Below are 16,941 nucleotides of genomic sequence, written 5' to 3'. Positions count from 1 at the left end.
GGTGATGGGGCTCCTGAGAGGAGTTGGATGGGTGATGGGGCTCCTGAGAGGAGTTGGATGGGTGATGGGGCTCCTGAGAGGAGTTGGATGGGTGATGGGGCTCCTGGGAGGAGTTGGATGGGTGATGGGGCTCCTGGGAGGAGTTGGATGGGTGATGGGGCTCCTGGGAGGAGTTGGATGGGTGATGGGGCTCCTGGGAGGAGTTGGATGGGTGATGGGGCTCCTGGGAGGAGATGGGTAGATTATGGGGCTCCTGAGAGGAGATGGATGGGTGATGGGGCTCCTGGAAGGAGTTGGATGGGTGATGGGGCTCCTGGGAGGAGATGGGTAGATGATGGGGCTCCTGGGAGGAGATGGGTAGATGATGGGGCTCCTGGGAGGAGATGGGTAGATGATGGGGCTCCTGGGAGGAGATGGGTAGATGATGGGGCTCCTGGGAGGAGATGGGTAGATGATGGGGCTCCTGGGAGGAGATGGGTAGATGATGGGGCTCCTGGGAGGAGATGGGTGGCTGATGGGGCTCCTGGGAGGAGAGGGATGGCTGATGGGGCTCCTGGGAGGAGATGGATGGCTGATGGGGCTCCTGGGAGGAGATGGATGGGTGATGGGGCTTCTGGGAGGAGATGGTTGGATGATGGTGCTCCTGGGAGGACATGGGATGGGAGATGGATGGGTGATGGGGCTCTTGGGAGGCGATGGGTAGATGATGGGGCTCCTGTTAGGAGATGGTCGGATGATGGGGCTCCTGGGAGGAGAGGGATGGCTGATGGGGCTCCTGGGAGGAGATGGATGGCTGATGGGGCTCCTGGGAGGAGATGGATGGGTGATGGGGCTTCTGGGAGGAGATGGTTGGATGATGGGGCTCCTGGGAGGAGATGGATGGCTGATGGTGCTCCTGGGAGGACATGGGATGGGAGATGGATGGGTGATGGGGCTCTTGGGAGGCGATGGGTAGATGATGGGGCTCCTGTTAGGAGATGGTCGGATGATGGGGCTCCTGGGAGGCGATGGATGGGTGATGGGGCTCCTGGGAGGCGATGGATGGGTGATGGGGCTCCTGGGAGGAGATGGATGGGTGATGGGGCTCCTGGGAGGAGATGGGTAGATGATGGGGCTCCTGGGAGGAGATGGGTAGATGATGGGGCTCCTGGGAGGAGATGGATGGGGCTCCTGGGAGGAGATAGATGGGGCTCCTGGGAGGAAATTAACCACTTACCCCCCGGACCATATTGCTGCCCAAAGACCAGAGTACTTTTTGCAATTCGGGACTGCGTCGCTTTAACAGACAATTGCGCGGTTGTGCGATGTGGCTCCCAAACAAAATTGGCGTCCTTTTTTTCCCACAAATAGAGCTTTCTTTTGGTGGTATTTGATCACCTCTGCGGTTTTTAGTTTTTGCGCTATAAACAAAAATAGAGCGACAATTTTGAAAAAAAATAATATTTTTTACATTTTGCTATAATAAATATCCCCCAAAAATATATAAAAAAACATTTTTTTTCCTCAGTTTAGGCCGATACGTTTTCTTCTACATATTTTTCGGAAAAAAAAATCGCAATAAGCGTTTATTGATTGGTTTGCGCAAAAGTTATAGCGTTTACAAAATAGGGGGTATTTTTATGTCATTTTTACTAGTAATGGCGGGGATCAGCGATTTTTTTTTTTTTTTTCGGTATTGCGACATTATGGCGGACACTTCGGACACTTTTGACACATTTTTGGGACCATTGGCATTTTTATAGCGATCAGTGCTATAAAAATGCATTGGATTACTATAAAAATGCCACTGGCAGTGAAGGGGTTAACACTAGGGGGCGGGGAAGGGGTTAAGTATGCCTGGGTGTGTTCTTACTGTGGGGGGGGGGGCCTCACTAGGGGAAACACTGATCCTCTGTTCATACATTGTATGAACCGAAGATCAGCGTTTCCCCTGCTGACAGGACCGGGAGCTGTGTGTTTACACACACAGCTCCCGGTCCCCGCTCTGTACCGAGCGATCGCGTGTGCCCGACGGCGATCGCGCCCGCCGGGCACACGCACGGGAGTCGGGGGTGAGCGGGGGGCGCGCGCGCCCCTAGTGGCGGCTGGGAGAGAGGACGTCATATTACGTGCTCTCGCCCAGCCGAGCCACCTTGTGGACGTATAACGGCGGTGCGCGGTCGGCAAGTGGTTAATGGATGATGGGGCTCCTGGAAGGAGTTGGATGGGGCTCCTGGGGGGAGAGGGATAGATGATGGGGCTCCTGGGGGGAGAGGGATAGATGATGGGGCTCCTGGGGGGAGAGGGATAGATGATGGGGCTCCTGGGGGGAGAGGGATAGATGATGGGGCTCCTGGGGGAGAGGGATAGATGATGGGGCTCCTGGGGGGAGAGGGATGGCTGATGGGCTCCTGGGAGGAGATGGATGATGGGTGGAGCCTAGGGGGAAGCTGGAGGTTTATTTTGCAAACATCATGTTGCCAGACAAATTTAATTAAACAAAAATGTTCCCATAATATTATATGAGCGTTTATTATATTTTATACACTTTATTTATTTACCTGTGACTGCTGCTGGGTGCCGCCCTCTCGGATGTGAGGTCAGCAGACTCAGAGCTGTTCCTCAAGTGAGACTCTATTGCAGTGGCTCCCAAACCGTGGCCCTTTTCTTGGTTTTATCTGGCCCTTAGAGGAACTATTCCTCCAATTATGGGGCACCATCCCTCCTGTTGACACCAATGATGGGGCCAGAATCCGGCCCCCCTAAAGTCTGAAGGACAGTAAACTGGAATGAAAAGCGATCTTTTTTTCGATACATGGTATCCAGCAGCGCGTGCTCCGCAATGGTCCTCAGACGTCTTCGCTCTAATTGGATCCGATGCTATTAAAGGATTAGGCAGTTCTTCTGTTGGGTAAAGGGATTGGCCGGGTGGGATTTGCTATATGTACGTGCTGCTGAAATCCAGTCCAGGTGGAGGTGCCGGTGGCAATCTAATTAGAAGCGGCCAGCGCACGTGCGGAGATCTTTTCTAAGTTTACGTTTGCCGTTGGAGGGTATAAAAAGAGGTGATAGAGCTGCATTTTTACCGCCCCCGGATAAGGGTGTGGTATGGATTTTTGCGCCGTTTTTCATTTTGCGTGAGGGTCCTCTCTGAATTCATACTAGACCCAAAGGGCCTGGTATGGACTGGGACTCCCCACTTTTTTTTTTTTTTTTTTTTTGCTTTCTACCCTGCTGCCAGCTGATGACTCATCGGTTGCTAAGGACGCGGCGGCCGGCTTCCTGGGCCCCCTGCTTAGCAACCAGCTCTATACAGTGATAAAAATATGAACCGCAAAACACATAAAAAATGCACCACTTGCGTTTTCTAATGCAGCTCCGTTGAAGTCTATTAGCCGCAAATCACAGGGGAACAAAAGTCACCGACCCTTTCCAAAAACGCACCAGCCGCAAAACGCATAGATGTGAACTAGTACCATAGGAAACCATGTTAAATGGACAAAACAAAAATGGCATATGTGTGAAGGTGGGGTCAGTGTCGGGGTCCTTTAGCTAAGTTGACGTTCTCCCTCAATGGTTTAGCCCGCAGAACTCCTGTCGGCGCACTTTCCAGCATTGTGTTTGTCGCGTTGTTTTTCCTGGCGCGGCGCCCGTTGTTTTTATGCTGAAATGTTGATTTCCAGGCTGGGATGCCGGAGTGACGGCTCGCTGATCTGTTTCCCGACACCTAAACCAGCAAAGCGTTGGGAGGACGGGGACCTCCCTCTGATTCCTCTCCGGCCCTCCATCGGTAGGCCGTGTCATAGAAGGATTTTTGCTTTGAAGTTTTTCCATCACAAACGTGTATGGCCGGCAGAATCACCCGGGGGGGGGGGGGGGGGGGTCTACATTAGGAACATGTTTCCACCCCGGAAACTGAATATTTATCAAAATTGAGAAGAGCGGGGGGGGGGGGGTTTGGAGAACTGTCCATGGTGAATGTAGAGCAGCGGTAGGCAACCAGTAGCCCTCCAGCTGTTGAAACTACATTTCCCATGAAGCATTGAAAGACTGGCAGTTACAATTACTCCCAGAGGCATGATGGGACTTGTAGTTCTGCAACAGCTGGAGGGCCCTAGGTTTCCCACCCCTGAGTATGTAAAGCGGTATTAACCACTTAAGACCAGGACCTTTAGGCAGCTAAAGGACCTGTCCAGTTTTTGCGATTCGGCAGTGCGTCGCTTTAACTGACAATTGTGCGACGTGGCTCCCAAACAAAATTGGCGTCCTTTTTTTTCCACAAATAGAGCTTTCTTTTGGTGGTATTTGATCACCTCTGTGGTTTTTATTTTTTGCGCTATAAACAGAAATAGAGCGACAATTTTGAAAAAAATTCAGCACAGGGATGGTGGGAACCCCTCATAATGGGCACAGCGGGTGTACAGACCCGGCAACTCGGCACAGGGATGGTGGGAACCCCTCATAATGGGCACAGCGGGTGTACAGACCCGGGAACTCGGCACAGGGATGGTGGGAACTCCTCATAATGGGCACAGCGGGTGTACAGACCCGGCAACTCGGCACAGGGATGGTGGGAACCCCTCATAATGGGCACAGCGGGTGTACAGACCCGGGAACTCGGCACAGGGATGGTGGGAACCCCTCATAATGGGCACAGCGGGTGTACAGACCCGGGAACTCAGCACAGGGATGGTGGGAACTCCTCATAATGGGCACAGCGGGTGTACAGACCCAGGAACTCAGCACAGGGATGGTGGGAACCCCTCATAATGGGCACAGCGGGTGTACAGACCCGGGAACTCAGCACAGGGATGGTGGGAACTCCTCATAATGGGCACAGCGGGTGTACAGACCCGGGAACTCAGCACAGGGATGGTGGGAACTCCTCATAATGGGCACAGCGGGTGTACAGACCCAGGAACTCAGCACAGGGATGGTGGGAACCCCTCATAATGGGCACAGCGGGTGTACAGACCCAGGAACTCAGCACAGGGATGGTGGGAACCCCTCATAATGGGCACAGCGGGTGTACAGACCCGGGAAATCAGCACAGGGATGGTGGGAACCCCTCATAATGGGCACAGCGGGTGTACAGACCCGGGAAATCAGCACAGGGATGGTGGGAACCCCTCATAATGGGCACAGCGGGTGTACAGACCCGGGAACTCAGCACAGGGATGGTGGGAACCCCTCATAATGGGCACAGCAGGTGTACAGACCTGGGAACTCAGCACAGGGATGGTGGGAACCCCTCATAATGGGCACGACCATTAAGGAACTCACCAGAAGTCCCTGGGAAAATATAACAAACTGTAAAGGGTTGAATCCACCAAACAATGAAGTATTAGTTTGGATAAATGGATATTTTGTTTCCATACAAATCAGTGGAGATGCCAAAAACGTATAACCCCTGTGAAGGAGGTCGGACACAGGCGGATGAAAGCAGGCAGTATTCCCAGCTCTACAATCCTGGAATGTGATTGGTGGATGGTAGTGAAGGTCTCGGTGATGACGGATGAGGTCGGGTCGTGTTTTGTTGGTGGTCGGTGTAGATTTGGACCGGTGGTCAGAGTTCTCCTCTGTATTGTGTTCTGTTTCCTCTCTTGTCTTCTCTCAGGAAATCATCATCTGTTTCCTCAATGTTCTGTTTGTTCTGAACATCTTTCCCGTAATCGTTCCTCTCGGAGCCAATCACCTGCTAAGACCGATCCCTCCAACACTAAGCACAATAATGGAGCAGAAGAGGCGGCTCAGAGCTCCAGACTCATGAGAGACAGTCACCGGATCCGTATTCATCAATGTTCCATCTCAACTCCGGACCCAAAACATTATTACATAGAAATTAATGAAACCAAAAATTCAGGATGCACATGGCCAAAACCAAAAATGACAGTTTTGATATAATAGAGTGCATCCAGAAAGTATTCACAGCGCTTCACTTTTCCCACATTTTGTTATGTGCCTTATTCCAAAATGGAATAAGTTAATTATTTTCCTCAAAATTCTACAAACAATCCCCCATAATGACAACGTGAGAGAAGTTTGTTTGAAATCTTTGAAAATGTATTTAAAAAAAAACAACAAAAAAAATCCCATGTGCATAGGTATCACAGGCTCCTCCCCATGTGCATAGGTATCCCAGGCTCCTCCCCATGTGCATAGGTATCCCAGGCTCCTCCCCATGTGCATAGGTATCCCAGGCTCCTCCCCATGTGCATAGGTATCCCAGGCTCCTCCCCATGTGCATAGGTATCACAGGCTCCTCCCCATGTGCATAGGTATCACAGGCTCCTCCCCATGTGCATAGGTATCACAGGCTCCTCCCCATGTGCACAGGTATCACAGGCTCCTCCCCATGTACACAAGTATCACAGACTCCTCCCATGTACATAAGTATCACAGCCTTTGCTCAATACTTTGGTGAAGCTCCTTTGGCACCAATTACACCCTCCAGTCTTTCTGAGTATGATGCTACAAGCTCGGCACTCCTATTTTTGGACAGTTTCTCCCATTCCTCTTTGCAGGACCTCTCAAGCTCCATCAGGTTGGATGGGGAGTGTCGGTGCACAGCCATCATCAGATCTCTCCAGAGATGTTCAATCGGGTTCAAGTCTGGGCTCTGGCTGGGCCCCTCAAGGACATTCACAGAGTTGTCCCGTAGCCACTCCTTTGTTATCTTGGCTGTGTCATTAGGGTCATTGTCCTGTTGGAAGATGAACCTTCGCCCCAGTCTGAGGTCCAGAGTGTTCTGGAGAAGGTTTTCATCAAGGATGTCTCTGTACATTGCTGCATTCATCTTTCCCTCGATCCTGACTAGTCTCCCAGTTCCTGCCGCTAAAAAACATTCCCACAGCATGATGCTGCCACCACCATGCTTCACAGTAGGGATGTATTGGCCAGGTGATGAGCGGTGCCTGGTTTCCTACAGACATGATGCTTGCTATTCATGCCAAAAAGTTCAATCTTTGTTTCATCAGACCAGAGAATTTTGTTTCTCATGGCCTGAGAGTCCTTCAGGTGCCTTTTGGCAAACTCCGGGTGGGCTGTCATGTGCCTTTTACTGCTTCCTTCTGGCCACTCCCCCATACAGGCCTGATTGGTGGAGTGCTGCAGAGATGGTTGTTCTTCTGGAAGGTTCTCCTCTCTCCACAGAGAAACACTGGAGATCTGTCAGAGTGACCATCGGGTTCTTGGCCACCTCCCTGACTAAGACCCTTCTCTCCCGATCGCTCAGTTTGGCCAAGGCGGCCCGCTCTAGGAAGAATCCTGGTGGTTCCAAACTTCTTCCATTTACAGATGATGGAGGCCACTGTGCTCATTGAGACCTTCAACACTGCAGAAATGTTTCTATACCCTTCCCCCGATCTGTGTCTCCATACAGTCCTGTCTCCGAGGTCTACAGACGATTCCTTGGACTTCATGGCTTGGTTTGTGTTCTGACATGCACTGTTACCTGTGGGACCTTTAGGCCCCTTTCACACCTGCGGACCGTATGTCCATTTTCCATTCATCCGTTTTCAGAAGAAATACGGACATACATGTATCCTTATGGGATTGCGGATGAACATCCGCTGACATCCGATCTCGTCGGTGTCCGCTATGCTCCGATTCCGCAGACTGAGGAAAATCCTATTTTTTTTTCCATCTGTCTGCGGATCAGATCTGTCCGTGCCCATCCGATTCCCCCCCCCCCATAGAGGAGAGCGGAGATCTGACAGGGCGGTCCCTGCTCAGCGGGGATCAATGGAGCGATCCCCGCTAAGCAGGCGGATGTTTACCCCTTCCATACTGGGGGGCACTTACGCACCTTCCTGCCCAAGCCAATTTTCAGCTTTCTGCGCTGTCGCACTTTGAATGACAATTGCGCGGTCATGCTACACTGTACCCAAACAATTTTTTTTATCATTTTGTTCCCACAAATAGAGCTTTCTTTTGGTGGTATTTGATCACCTCTGCGTTTTTTTAATTTGTTTTTATTTGCGCAACTTTTTTTTTTCTATTTTTTGGGTAAATAAATATTTAAATCCGGCGCCATTGGCAGCCGAGTGAACCGGAAGAGACGTTGTGACGTCGCTTCCGTGTTTACAGTTAGGAGACTGGAACGTGTGCGTACGTTCGGCGGCAAGGGGTTCATTTTTAATTTGCAAAGCTTTCAAACAAACTTCTCTCACGTTGTCATTATGGGGAATTGTTTGTAGAATTTTGAGGAAAATAATGAATTTAATCCATTTTGGAATAAGGCTGTAACATAACAAAATGTGAAAAAAGTGAAGCGCTGTAAATACAACAAAAACCGTTTTAATTAATATCATGAATTTTAAGTGAATTTGAATTTGTTGTCGCCCATTATTGGCACCTTTTAGTCAAAAGTTCAGTAAAAATGCATCCCTTTAAAATGTATGTCTGCACTGGTCCGTTGCGCTTCCGTTGTGGTGTTAAAAATCTTGCTTGCTGCGGTTTTTTTTTTTGGTTAACAATTGACATTAACCACTTAAGCCCCGGACCAATATGCTGCCTAAAGACCCAAGGTGTTTTTACAGTTCGGGACTGCGTCGCTTTAACAGACAATTGCGCGGTCGTGCGACGTGGCTCCCAAGCAAAATTGGCATCCTTTTTTCCCCACAAATAGAGCTTTCTTTTGGTGATATTTGATCACCTCTGCGGTTTTTATTTTTTGCGCTATAAACAAAAATAGAGCGACGATTTTGAAAAAAATGCAATATTTTTTACTTTTTGCTATAATAAATATCCCCCAAAAAGATATATATATTTTTTTTTTTCCTCAGTTTAGGCCGATACGTATTCTTCTACCTATTTTTGGTAAAAAAAATCGCAATAAGCGTTTATCGATTGGTTTGCGCAAAATTTATAGCGTTTACAAAATAGGGGATAGTTTTATTGCATTTTTATTTTTTTTACTACTAATGGCGGCGTGACTGCAACATTATGGCGGACACTTCGGACAATTTTGACACATTTTTGGGACCATTGGCATTTTCACAGCAAAAAATGCATTTAAATTGCATTGTTTATTGTGAAAATGACAGTTGCAGTTTGGGAGTTAAACACAGGGGGGCGCTGTAACATTTAGAGTTCACCTAGTGTGTGTTTACAACTGTAGGGGGGGTGTGGCTGTAGGACTGACATCATCGATCGAGTCTCCCTATAAAAGGGATCACTCGATCGATGCAGCGCCACAGTGAAGCACGGGGAAGGTGTGTTTACTTACGGCTCTCCCCGTTCTTCAGCTCCGGGGAGCGATCGCGATGGGGCGGCTATAAACGCGCCGTCGTCCCGGATCGCTCCCTGAGGGAATCCGACCGACGCGTGTACCAGGGGGGGGGTCCCGATCGGACCCCACGACCCACGTCAAGCAGAGCACGTACAGGTACGTGCATGTGCCATTCTGCTGACGTATATGTACATGAGGAGGTCGGCAAGTGGTTAACAATGCGCCTCCCCTGTTGAAATGCATTGAAAACGCATTAATACCGCACCATGTTACTTTTTTTTTTTATGTTGTGTTTTTTTTTTTTTTTGTCACATGACCTATGAAAAACACACTATGTTCATCTCCTGGCTGGCTCGCCAAAAAAAGGAAAAGAAAAGCACACCATAAGCATAGTAAAATCGCTGTAAAGTTGCGGTAAATTGCAGCAAAATCGCGTACATTTTCGGCGCCATTATCGGCAACCTGTTCTCTTTGATTGGAAAAACGCTAATAGCACCATTGTCGTCCGCCAAAATTTTGGTGCATCTCTAATATAAATTCACTAAATGCTCTAACAAACCCAGATATTACCTAGTACATCACTGTGCTGTAAATGGCCTGTGCAGAGCTGTGGGAGGGGCCCGGGCGTACGTTCGTGAATTGGCGTATTTAGCTGATTTACATATTTCTAGGCGTAAATCAGCGTACACGCCCCTAGCGGCCAGCGTAAATATGCAGTTAAGATACGACGGCGTAAGAGACTTACGCTGGTCGTATCTTATACAAATTCTGGCGTATCTGATTCTTTGAATCAGGCGCCAAGATACGACGGCTCAGACTCAGAGATACGACGGCGTATCTCCTACGTGAATCTGGGCCTATGCATGGTTGAGGCGTGCCGCGTGCAAAGTTCGAGCGCGTGCTACGTGTGGAGTTGGGGACTGCAGACTCGGGTAAGTAGTGGTAGGGATCGGGGTTATTGTGAGTTTGCCTGGAGATAGGATGACGGGTCCTACAGATTACCGTATATACTTTTTATTTTTAATTTTTTTTATTTTTTTCAAAGCCGGGCACCCCTTCCATAGACACCCAAGTTAATCGGTCATTTCTCCGGTGACTTTGGGGATCCGGTACCGGCCGGTCGTAGGTCCTCTGGACCCGGAACTTGGCACACATGTATCCCCATTTCTCCTCTACAAGTGTGCAAAGTTTGTTGTCTGGGGGACCTACGGCCGGGGAGCACCGATTTTTTTTTTTTTTTTTTTTTTATTATCTTATTTTTTTCAAACCTGGGCACCCCTTCCATAGACTCCCATGTTAAACGTAATGCCGCGTACACACGATCATTTTTCGGCATGAAAAAAAACAACGTTTTTCCAACTTCATCATTAAAATGACGTTGCCCACACACCATCGTTTAAAAAAAAAAGCTCTAGCAAAGCGCGGTGACGTACAACACGTACGACGGCACTATAAAGGGGAAGTTGCATGCGGATGGCGGCGCCCTTGGGGCTGCTTTAGCTGATTCCATGTTAGTAAAAGACGATTTGCGCTTTTCTGTCTGTTACAGCGTGATGAATGTGCTTACTCCATTACGAACGCTAGTTTTACCAGAACGAGCGCTCCCATCTCATAACTTGCTTCTGAGCATGCGCGGGTTTTTAACATCGTTCTTAGCCCACCCACGACCATTTTTTACAACCCAAAAAACGACATCTAAAACGACGTTAAAAAATGCAGCATTTTCGGAAAAAAAAAAAAAGTTTTTCAGAAGCTGAAAAATGACGTGAAGCCCACACACCATAATTTTAAATGACATTTTTTAAAAACAACGGTGTAGATTCAGTAAAGAATTATGCCGGCGTATCCATAGATACGCAGCGTAATTGCTAAGTAGCGCCGGCGTATCTATTTTCTGTATTCAGAAAGCTCGATACGCCGACTGTAGCCTAAGATACGACTGGCATAAGTCTCTTATGCCGTCGTATCTTGGGGTGCATTCTGACGCTGGCCGCTAGGTGGCGTTCCCGTAGTTGTCAACGTAGAGTATGCAAATTGCATACTTGCGCCGATTCACAAACGTACGCGCGCCCGGCGGTCGTGTTTTACGTCGTTTGTGTTCGTCGCTTTCGTTGTAAGGCTGCTCCTGCTATTAGGAGGCGCAGCCAATGGTAAGTATGGACGTCGTTCCCGCGTCGCGATTTTCGAAATTTACGTTGTTTGCGTAAGTGGATCGTGAATGGCGCTGGATGCCATTTACGTTCACGTCGAAGCAAATGACGTCCTTGCGACGTCATTTACCGCAATGCACGTCGAGAAATTTTCCCGACGGAGCATGCGCAGTACGTTCGGCGCGGGAACGCGCCTAATTTAAATGATCCACGCCCCCTACGGGATCATTTAAATTACGCGCTTACGCCGGCCCCTTTTACGATACGCCGCCGCAAATTACGGAGCAAATGCTTCGTGAATGCAGCGTAGCTCCAGTAATTTACGGAGGCGTAGCGTAAAAACGATACGCTGCGCCGCCGTATCAGTGCGCACAGCTACCTGAATCTACACGTTTTTTTCATGCCGAAAAATGATCGTGTATACGGGGCATCAGTCTAGTCATGGGCACCGTGAGGCATGTAGATGGACACCCTAGGCTTATACTCGAGTATATTCTGTACTTATAAAGCTGTGTCTGTGGAATAATAAAGGATGGTGTGTGTGTGTGGGGGGTGTTTTTTATCTTATTTATTTTTTTTACTTGGAAGGGCACACGCTTTATTTATTTGGATGCAATATCTCCCCACCTTTCCCATATATGGATCTGTTGATTCTGGCATAGGATAGCCTCTGACCTCCATCTCTCATAATGTCCAACTTTTGCTATGAGGCCCCAATGTAGCCGGTATTCTGTGGAAGGGGGAGGGGTGTGTCTGGTGTCCCCGTCCTACTTTTGATGTGACAATTTATTTTGCACACACAGTGACCCCAGTGTATGTGTCCCCCCCCCCCTTCTTCCCGCACACAATCCCCCCCCCCCCCTCCTCACACCATAGTGGAGTCTTCTCTCCGCTCCGGAGGGTCTTTGTGCCGAGATTACCGCCGTGTCACCAGCCAACATGCCAGGCACATGATGTCAGGAATTCCTCCGATGTATCGCTTTTATTCACCCTAATAAATATGTATAAAGGAGATCGCAAGAAGGCGCGTCGCCTGCAGCAACCAATCCGCTTCCAGCTGCAGGCGATGAATGCCGACATCCAAATGTCATTAATGCAACTTTTTTTTTTTTTTTTTAGTTTGTGTTTAATATACATTGTTGTTTTGTTTACCACACTTTTCCCTTTTATCCTTTAGAATTCAGAGATCTAATCAGCGCAAACTTTGGATTTATTTATATATCATATTTTTATTTTAAAAAAAAGTGTTTTTTCTTCCTTTAAATTTTTAGCTTGCAGTAAGGTTAATTTTACTATTTAAAATCTATGCAACTTGAGTGCCAGAAAGTCCTATCAAAGTCGCACTCAAAATGACACGACTTTGGAGTCAGGAGTCGCGCTAGTATGAACAGTCTTGAATCAGTTGCATACCTATTTATTTTATTTTTACCTACAGGTAAGCCTATAATAAGGCTTACCTGTACGGTTTAGGAGATATTCACTTTGCCGACAGCCGCTGACGTCAGTGGCGCATGCGCTGTGAATGGCCAGCTGAAGGTCTAGCACAGTGGTTCTCAACCTGGGGGTCGGGACCCCCTCGGGGGTCGAATGAGGATTTGCCAGGGGTCACCAAATCCTGGTCTGTTCCTGAAGCCTGCATCACTCTCCCAGCCTTTTTGCTATGCCTGGAGCCTGTGGCCACCCAGCTGGGCTGTTCCTGGAACCCGCAGCTGCCCACCCAGCCTCTTTGCAGGCACCCATTCAGTTCACGGCATGGCTGGGGGCAAAGACTAGTCAGCTGACTGGTGAGGAATGTAAAGTGGGAGGGGCTGGAGGAGACCCTATCTCCTGATTTCGGCATAGGTGTCACTGCTACGAGACACCACCAAGTCGGAAACACAGTGAAGCCGGAGGCACAGTGAGTGACACTACCTGTGATTATAGTTGCCATTAAAAGGACTCGGGGAGTGCTAAATATCTGTGGGTTAGGGGTGCAAATTACTTATCTTGCCTTGCCTAACAACCCACGCTATGAAAATAATTTTACTGTTAGGGGTCCCCACAACTTGGGAAATTTCATCAAGGGGTCACGGCACTAGAAGGTTGAGAACCACTGGTCTAGCAGATGCTGCCGGTGACTTGTCGGTATTGTTCCCCTATCCAGATGGTTCCTGTAAGGACTGCGCAGGCACAATCCTTGCCGACGGAAATCTCCGAACCTCGGCCGGCATCCAGGCTAATTCTTTAAAGTGGAGGTTCACCCTCAAAAAAAATTCTGACATCACACGGAGTCGAGCCATCCTACCGACAGAATGCCGGTGTTTTTTGTTTTTTTTTCTCAGCACATACCTCGTTATGTGTGATTTTCACCTCACGGCAGTCTCGCGGGACTGGGCGTTCCCAAGCACTGCCTGTGATTGACAGGCTTCCGAACGGCGCATACTGCGCGTCACAGGTTGCCGAAAAAACCCGAACGTCAGTGCGGCTCTATACGGCGCCTGCGCACCGACGTTCGGGTTTTTTCGGCAACCTGTGACGCGCAGTATGCGCCGTTCGGAAGCCTGTCAATCACAGGCAGTGCTTGGGAACGCCCACTCCCACGGGATTGCCGTGAGGTGAAAATCATAACGAGGTATGTGCTGAGAAAAAAAAAAAACACTGGCATTCTGTCGGTAGGATGGCGTGACTCCATGTGATGTCAGAAATTTTTTTGAGGGTGAATCTCCACTTTAAAGAATTAGCCTGGATGCCGGCCGAGGTTCGGAGATTTCCGTCGGCAAGGATTGCGCCTGCGCAGTCCTTACAGGAACCATCTGGATAGGGGAACAATACCGACAAGTCACCGGCAGCATCTGCTGGACCTTCAGCCGGGCATTTGCACTTTAACATTCCCGTGGATTGGAGGATGTTAAAAAAAAAAAAAGAGCCAGGAGGCCGAGCGAGCCGTCCAAGCGAAGCTCGGGCGACGTGGAATTTCCTCAAATTCCACGTCGCCCTGGATGCCGGCCGAGGTTCGGAGATTTCCGTCGGCAAGGATTGCGCCTGCGCAGTCCTTACAGGAACCATCCTGATAGCCGGAACCATATTGGCAGATCACCGGACCTTGCTGGGAAGAAGAATCCCGCACACATGCAGGGGAGTGATGTCATCGTGGCTCGAGCCACTCACAGTGCCAAAGCCGCGAACTTGGAAGAAATGCTGAGGGCCACAATACGGGGACCGCGTTCTAAGGTAAGTATTTCATAATGAGCGGTGTATGCGGTGCATACACAAGGCCAGCGGGCCCTCACATTGTTGTAAAAATGTTCTTGTATATTTTCATGTGACAACACTGAAGAAATGACACTTTGCTACAATGTAAAGTAGTGAGTGTTGTCACATGAAAAGATACAATAAAATGTATACAGAAATATGAGGGGTGTACTCAGGTCCAGGCTGGAACAATGTAACTATATACAGTGTCTCACAAAAGTGAGTACACCCTTCATATTTCTGTATACATTTTCTTGTATCTTTTCATGTGACAACACTCACTACTTTACATTGTAGCAAAGTGTCATTTCTTCAGTGTTGTCACATAAAAAGATACAATAAAATGTATACAGAAATATGAAGGGTGTACTCACTTTTGTGAGACACTGTATGTAGTTACATTGTTCCAGCCTGGACCTATGTACTGTAACTATGCATACCTGGAATTCTTCTGTTATTGTAGTGATAGAATGTATTTTTTAGCTTTGTTTATATATTAGCAGGTTTGGGACGCAGTGTGTGACCCTCTGATTGTCTCTGTTGCAGTGTGTGACCCTCTGATTGTCTCTGTTGCAGGGTTGTGACCCTCTGATTGTCTCTGTTGCAGTGTGTGACCCTCTGATTGTCTCTGTTGCAGTGTGTGACCCTCTGATTGTCTCTGTTGCAGTGTGTGACCCTCTGATTGTCTCTATTGCAGTGTGTGACCCTCTGATTGTCTCTGTTGCAGGGTTGTGACCCGTTCGCCCAGACCCAGCGCAGTAAGCTGCAGCACCGGCGCGCTCGTATCAACCAACAGATCAACAAGGAGATGAGGATGAGAGCCGGAGCCGAGAACCTGTTCCGGTCAGTGGCAGACAGATTAATACTTTCCCGTCCTGACAGATGGCGACGCTTTCTTACAGCGATCCAATCAGAGCTGTCCGCTAGAATGATGGAAATCTTTCTGAGAGATTATCCCCTGAACAGGAAGCCTGTATTCTGTGTGCGGAGGGAAGGTGGAGGGCTGACATTTTTTGCTTTAATTCTTTTTAATCTCCAGAACCATTTACGGTGCTGTGAAAAAGTATTTGCCCCCTTCCTGATTACATTTTTTTTTTATTTGTATATTTATCATAAATGATTCAGATCATCAAACAAATATTAATAATACACAATGATAACCTATTTAACTTATTTAAAGCGGAGCTCCACCCTAAAGTGGAACTCCCACTGATCGGAACCCTCCCCCCCTCACATTTGACACCTTTCAGGGGGGTGCAGATACCTGTCTAAAGACAGGTATTTGCACCCACTTCCGGCCACACACACTGCGGGCAGGATGTCACCCCCCCCCCCCCCCCACTCGGTTTCCAGAGCACAGCGGGAGCCAGTCAGCACGGCGCATCCCGACTCGCGCATGCGCTGTAGGGAACAGGGCAGTGAAGCCGGAGCGCTTCACTTCCTGGTTCCCTCACCGGGTGACGAGCGATCGCACGTCCTCTGCTGCGGACAGCGCTGGACTCCAGGACAGGTAAGTGTGCCGATATTAAAAGTCAGCAGCTGCAGTATTTGTAGCTGCTGGCTTTTAATATTTTTTTTTTTTTCAGCGCACATCCGCTTTAAGGGAAAAAAGCTGCCTGAACCGGCCTGGCCCTATGTGAAAAAGTAATTGCCCCCTAAACTTATTAACTGGTTGTGTCACCCTTGGCGGCAACAACTGCAAATAAGCATTTGCACCAAAAGAGAGCTCCATTTGTGGATTTAAAAAAAAAAAGGATGTCGGTTTTGTTTGGCCACAGCGTCGCACGGCCGCGCAATTCTCAGTTAAATCGACGCAGTGCAGAATCGCAGAAAATGACCAGGTCATTAAGGAGGCAAATCCTTCCGAAGTAGTTACGTTTTCTCCATGAAACAAATGCTGGTACTGGGTTTATTTATTTTTTTACACCTGAAAGGCAAAAGGCATATTGAGCTAGTATGCACCGCATACTAGCTCATTATGAAATACTTACCTTGGAACGAGGTGTGTAGAACTTACCTGGTCCACGCCGAGCAAGATGTCATCTTGCCCCGACGTGTCTTCCGGGTATCGCCGCTCCAGCGCTGTGATTGGCTGGAGCGGCGATGTCGTCACTCCCGCGCATGCGCACGGGAGACTTCATTCCGGCAAGATCCGGCGGCTGCCGGGCCTCTAGCCGAGGATCCCCGCTGCGCATGCGCCGCATTGCAAGGGGAATATCTCCTAAACCTTACAGGTTTAGGAGATATTCTTTATACCTACAGGTAAGCCTTATTATAGGCTTACCTGTAGGTAAAAGTGGTAGTAAATACTTTACTACGACTTTAAGGGTTAGAAATGGGGATTAGATT

The 16,941-nt window shown here is 48.8% G+C and overlaps 1 protein-coding gene across 1 annotated transcript in view; it reads left to right on the top strand.

Annotated features, from left to right (window-relative positions):
* RHPN1 (rhophilin Rho GTPase binding protein 1) overlaps positions 1-16,941 on the top strand; it is a 78,874-nt gene that overhangs the window by 5,878 nt on the left and 56,055 nt on the right. Inside the window, exon 3 of the mRNA XM_040352128.1 lies at positions 15,320-15,435. Coding sequence (XP_040208062.1) covers positions 15,320-15,435 — 116 coding nt within the window. The remainder of the gene's footprint in view (positions 1-15,319; positions 15,436-16,941) is intronic.

This window comes from Rana temporaria, chromosome 5 (assembly GCF_905171775.1).
Source record: "Rana temporaria chromosome 5, aRanTem1.1, whole genome shotgun sequence".
NCBI classification, from domain to species: Eukaryota; Metazoa; Chordata; class Amphibia; order Anura; family Ranidae; genus Rana; species Rana temporaria.
Note: the sequence above shows the minus strand (reverse complement) of the source record. Positions and strands in the feature narration are given on the sequence as shown.